The following is a 5,748-nucleotide window of genomic DNA, read 5'->3' as shown; positions in this document are numbered from 1 at the left end:
ACTCCAGGTGGCAGAAGTTGCAGTGAACCAAGAGTTTGCCACTGCGCTCCAGCCTGGGCAGCAAAGAGAGACTCCATCTAGAAAAAAAAAAAAAAGACCCCCAAAACAGACCTGTTTGTTCTTTGAGCTCAGATTCACACATGTTGTATCATTGTAGTTAATCTACTTACCTTCCCTAGTCCTTAGTTTCATCAATTGTAAAAATGGGAATATCTGCGTTGCAGAACAATCTGGAAGATTAACTGATATCTTGTTATAAAACACCTAATTCATTGTAGAGTCCTATATTAATTGTTCAAAATATTTAACTCATTAGCTCAAATACTTCTAGGGAAAAAATGGGGTGAAGTTCTTTTGTTAGGATCCCCTGTGGGTCAGAGGCTCTGCATGTAATATCATCATCATTTTCATAATGACCCTGACATAAAGGAACTACTATCCTTCATGGATAGAGTGGAGCTTGGAGAAGTTAAGCAACTTCTCTGGCTTACCTAGCTATGTGAAGTCACTTAACTTCACAGGACTGGAATTTAAACCCACTTATATCTGGCTCCAAATTGCCTGCTGTCACAAAGCACACCATGTTGCCTTCATGATGAGGAACATATTGTACCAGATTCCAAATGGTCAAATGTTTTGCTGATAGATAACGAGTTAATTAGCAGTGGAATCTAAATTGGAATACAGTGCTTTTTGTCAAGCAACAACATTTTCAAAACAGTCAATTATCAAAGAACTTGTTGAATTGCAGTTAGCTTGCTCTCTAGTGTAGAGGGTTGGCAAACAGACAAAAGCCATCCAAATATTCAGCAGCAACAAGACTTTGTTGACTATATTTTGCATTTATTCTGCAAAATTATTTTAAAATCACCTTAACAATACTTTTCGGGGACCAGAAATATGAAAATAAAAATTCTGCAGTTCAATTTATCTGAGTGGGACAGAGCCAATCTTTCACTAAGGCAATATGTTTCCTTGGGAAATATTCAGCTATGGAAGAAAAGTTCTCTTTTCTAAATTTGAGGATAATTCATTCTCCACAAATGGTAATTTACTGAATGATGATGGAATTAAGCTTTCAGGTATTTCTGCTGAGCTATGGAATTTCTGATTTGAGATCTATATTCAGCAAGAATATTCAACTCTTGGCTCCTCCTCCTGTTCTCCTAGCCTCCTCATTTCCTATCTCTCTGCTCCTTGCCCCCTCCCCTTCCTCATTTCTCATCTTCTTATCTTTCTTTCCTTCTCTATCTCTTTTCCTCTTTCCCTTCACCTTCTTCCTTCTTCTCTTTATCCTTCCTTTCCACTTTGTCCTTCCCTTCCTCCCTTCCTTCCTCATCTTTCTTTCTCCCCTTTTCTTTTCCCATATCTTCCCTTTCTCTTTGTTGTTCCTCCTCCATGCACCTTTATCTTCCAATTTCAATTTCTTTTTAATTGGAATTTTTATTAAAATAATTGTAGGTTCACAGAAAGTTATAAGAATTAATGTAAAGAGACCCGATGTGTTCTTCATCTATTTTCTCTGATGGTAATATTGTGCAAAACTACAGTACAATATCATAACCAAGATATAAGTCACCAGTCTTTAGATTTTCTGGGGTACCTGTACTCATGTGTGTGTTTGTATGTTATTCTATACAATTTCATTACATAGGTAGGTAAGTATATCTACCACCATAGTGAAGGCATGGAACAGATTGAATACAAAAAAAAAAAAAAAAAACCCTCATGTTGTCATTTGTATTTATCATTTAAACATTTTTTTGGAGACAGGATCTTTCTGTTACCCAGGTTCTAGAGTGCAGTGGTGCAATCATGCCTCACTGCAGCCTGAACCTCCTGGGCTGAGGTGATGATCCTCTCACCTCAGCCTCCTGAGTAGCTGGGACTACAGGCACGCACCACCACACCTGGCTAATTTTTGTACTTTTTGTAGAGATGGGGTTTCACCATGTTGCCCATGCTGGTCTTGAACTCCTCAGCTCAAGTGGTCCGCCTGCCTTGGCCTCCCAAAGTGCTGGATTACAGGTGTGAGCCATTGCACCCTGCCTAACAGCAATTCTTATTCAAAAGGTGAGAATAATAATATAGGGTGGGTAATTGATCAGTAAGCATTATCATCTGGAAGAAGGGGTGTACCTATGGTATGTATGGCTCTGAGAGAATCACTGTTTTCTGATGCTCTTGCTGTTGGCATTATCTGTGCCTATGACAGTCTGAGTTATACTTTCTCAGTCCTGGGCTGATTTTTATTTTTCACTGTGGAGAAATTTTGAATTGACACCTGACTGATGAGGAGCCAGCCTTACTAAAATCCAGGGTAAGAGTCAGAGGTATGTATGCATCCTAGCCCTCACTCTTCTACTGAAGAATGTGCGATCTTTTGGGCAAACTTCTTCTCTTTTTTTAAAAGACAACTTTATTAAGATATAATTTATTTACAATATATTCACTCATTTCAAGTGGACAATTCAGTGGTTTTTAGTATACCCATAGAGTTGTGCAATTACCATCACAGTTTTAGAACACTTTCATAGCCCCTAAAAGAAACTCCAGGCCTCCCCTCTGCCTGGGCCAGGGAGGCCGGCGCCTCTTTATTATTATGTATTTACATTTATTAAAATTAAAAAAAAAATAGAAACTCCATACGTTTTAGTACTCACTCCCTATTTCCCCTAACCCTCCACACCCCACCAGCCCTAAGCAACTACCAGACTACTTTCTGTCTTTAATAATTCGGGGTCGGCCAGGTGCAGTGGCTCACTTTGGGAGTAATCCCAGCATTTTGGGAGGCTGAAGCTCGTGGATCACTGGAGGCACACGCCACCACACCTGGCTAATTATTCTAAACTTTTTTTTTTTTTGGAGACAGTCGTGGCCTAGGCTGTAGCGCAATGGCCCAGTCTCGGCTCACTGCAACCTCCGCCTCCCAGGTTCAAGCGATTCTCCTGCCTCAGCCTCCTGAGTAGCTGGGATTACAGGCCTGCGCCACCACGCCCAGCTAATTTTTGTATTTTTGGTAGAGATGGGGTTTCACCCTGTTGTCCAGGCTCCGGTCTCGAACTTCTGACCTCGTGATCCAACTGCCTCGGTCTCCTAAAGTGCTGGGATTACAGGCGTGAGCCCGGTGGATAATTATTATTATTTTTTTTACTACACCCCGCCCACACCGGCTAATTATTTTTATTTAGTTAGTTTTTGAGACAGAGTCTCCTTACGTTGCCCAGGCTGGAGTGCAATGGCGTGATTTCAGCTCACTGCAACCTCTGCCTCCTGGGTTCAAGCGATTCTCCTGCCTCAGCCTCCCAAGTAAGTGGGATTACAGATGCCCGCCAGCATGCCAAGCAAATTTTTTTTTTTTTTTTTTTTTTTAGTAGAGATGAGGTTTTGCCCTGTTGGCCAGCCTGGTCTCGATCTCCTGACCTCAGGTGATCCACCCGCCTCGGCCTCCCAAAGTGCTGGAATACAGGCGTGAGCCACTGCGCTCGGCCACATTTGAGGGCAATTTTCTTAACCTCTTTGTGCCTGAGGTTTCTCTTCTACAAAAATGGGACGGCAATTGTACTACTGATCAAAGAGTACTGAGAGGATAAGCGAAAACTGAGTGACATTGCTATGGTCCTATGAAGAGCCGCGTATAAGGTCCAAGAGGTACAGGTCTCCAAGTCAGAGTCCGCCTCTCGGTCTCTAAACGGTCATTTTAATCCCACGCCCCTCCAGTCTGTCGCCAAGGCAACGCCAAACAGTTTCCTCTCTGGGATTTCTTTCCGGGGGGCAGTGCTGCTTCCTCTGTTCTCTTTCTCTCCTCACCTGACGGCTCTCCTCCGCGCCGCCGGGGCCTCCCTCAGTCCTCCCCACGGTCATTTCAGCTGGGCAGAGTCAGCAGCGACGGTGACAGCGATGGTGGCAGCGCTAGCTATAGGGGCCAGGGTCCACCTCTTTCTAGCTTTGGTGTCTGATTGGCTTCCAGGGCAGCCCCACCCCCCGCAAGGTTCGCTTTCCGATTGGCCTGTTCTCTTCGTGCATTTTATTTCCGCTTCTGAGGACGCCGCTGAAGCGGGGCGGGGTTGGAGGGTTCTGCTCCGGAAGCACTGCCTAGGTGGGCCTGCTGGGGTCCCGAGTGCTACCGCGCACGTCTGCACCATGGCGGCCAGGTTTGTGAGACGATGGGACGCTGTGCGTGCAGCTGCCCGCAGCAGCCTGCTAGTGTCCTGTCGCAGGTGGTCCGGCGCCTCAACAGACACTGTGTACGACGTGGTGGTGTCGGGTGGAGGCCTGGTGGGAGCTGCCATGGCCTGTGCCTTGGGTAAGCTCCCCTCCAGGCTACTAGTGGCGGGGAACTGGGCCGCAGAGGCACGATGAGAGCCGTGGAGGCCCTAGCACTGCTTGCCCATAGACAGGTGCTCGGGTCTCGCGACGCTTCTCCCCTACTCTCCTAGAGGAACCCCAGGGCCGGTCGTAATGCGTGTGGTCGTTCAGAGTTCCCTAGGGTCAAAAGTGGGAGGGGCGTTCTGAGTGAGTCCTACTCATGGGAAAACAGGCCTTTCCAGGGTTTTTTTTTAATATATGAGAGTTGCAGTTTCTCCAGATCCTGGATAGTACTTGTCATTGTCTTTACTGGGTGTAAGGTGGGATCTCGGTTTTAATTTGTATTTCCCTAATGATTAATGATGTTGAATATCCTTTCAGATGCTTATTGATCATTTGTGTATCTTCTTTGGAGGAATGCCTGTTCAGACCCTTTGCACGGTTTTTAACTTATTTTTATTTGTTTTTTGAGACAGTATCTCACTCTGTGCCCAGGCTACACTGCAGTGGCACGATCATAGCTCACTGTAGCTTCAACCTCCCGGGCTCAATTGATCCTCCTGCTTCAGCCTCCCACATAGCTGGGACTGCAGGCATGCACCATCACGTGGCTGGTTTTTCTTTCTTTCTTTTTTTTTTTTTGTAGAGATGAGATCTCACTATATTGCCCAAGCTGGTCTGGAACTCCTGGGCTTGAGCAATCCACCTGCCTCAGCCTCCCGAAGGGCTGAGATTACGGGCATGAGCAACCCTGCCTAACCATTATTTTATTCTGTATACAAGTCCCTAATCTGATAAATGACTTGCAAATATTTCTTCCATTTTATAGTCTTTTTACTTTCTTGATAATGTTCTTTGAAGCACAAAAGCTTTAAATTTTGATGCAGTCCAGTGTATCAGTCTTTTTATCATTTGTGCTTTTGGTGTCATAGCTAAGAAAGTCACAAAGATTTACTACTTGGGCTTTTTTCTAAGTATTTTATGGATTTAGCTGTTACAGAAATGTATGATCTGCTTTAAGTTAAATTTTGCATATCCTGTGAGATGAGGATCATAGGGTGGAGCAGCTGACCTTAGATCAGGGTGTCCAATCTTTTGGCTTCCCCAGGCCACATTGGAAGAAGAATTGTCTTGGGTCACACATAAAAAACACTAACAATAGCTGATGAGCTTAAACACACACACACATCTCATAATGTTTTAATAAAGTTTATGAATTTGTGTTGGGCCAAATTCAAAGCTGTCCTGGGCCATGGTTGGACAAGCTTGCCTTAAATTAAGGGCAGAGGTATGTGGGACTAGCAAACAGTGCCCTTTGGCCAGGCACAGTGGCTCATGTCTATAATCCCAGCACTTTGGGAGGCCGAGGCGGGTGGATCACCTGAGGTCAGGAGTTGAGACCACCCTGACCAACATGGTGAAACCCCATCTCTACTAAAA

At 44.7% G+C, this 5,748-nt stretch overlaps 2 protein-coding genes across 5 annotated transcripts in view; one reads left to right on the top strand and one right to left on the bottom strand.

Moving 5' to 3' along the window:
* The window catches only part of FAM161B (FAM161 centrosomal protein B), a 23,752-nt gene extending 19,783 nt beyond the window's left edge, over positions 1 to 3,969 (bottom strand). Inside the window, exon 1 of the mRNA XM_017528679.2 lies at positions 3,811 to 3,969. Coding sequence (XP_017384168.1) covers positions 3,811 to 3,864 — 54 coding nt within the window. The 5' untranslated portion in view covers positions 3,865 to 3,969. The remainder of the gene's footprint in view (positions 1 to 3,810) is intronic.
* An 80-nt stretch (positions 3,970 to 4,049) lies between these two features.
* COQ6 (coenzyme Q6, monooxygenase) overlaps positions 4,050 to 5,748 on the top strand; it is a 14,666-nt gene continuing 12,967 nt past the window's right edge. For all 4 annotated transcript variants that reach the window (XM_017528684.2, XM_017528683.2, XM_017528681.2 and 1 more), the window contains exon 1: positions 4,050 to 4,306. In XM_017528684.2, the coding sequence (XP_017384173.1) occupies positions 4,144 to 4,306 (163 nt within the window). In that variant the 5' untranslated portion in view covers positions 4,050 to 4,143. The remainder of the gene's footprint in view (positions 4,307 to 5,748) is intronic.

The sequence above is a fragment of the Cebus imitator genome, unplaced genomic scaffold (assembly GCF_001604975.1).
Source record: "Cebus imitator isolate Cc_AM_T3 unplaced genomic scaffold, Cebus_imitator-1.0 Scaffold54, whole genome shotgun sequence".
NCBI classification, from domain to species: Eukaryota; Metazoa; Chordata; class Mammalia; order Primates; family Cebidae; genus Cebus; species Cebus imitator.
The sequence above is the reverse complement of the archived record's forward strand: the minus strand, read 5'-3'. Positions and strand labels throughout refer to the sequence as shown.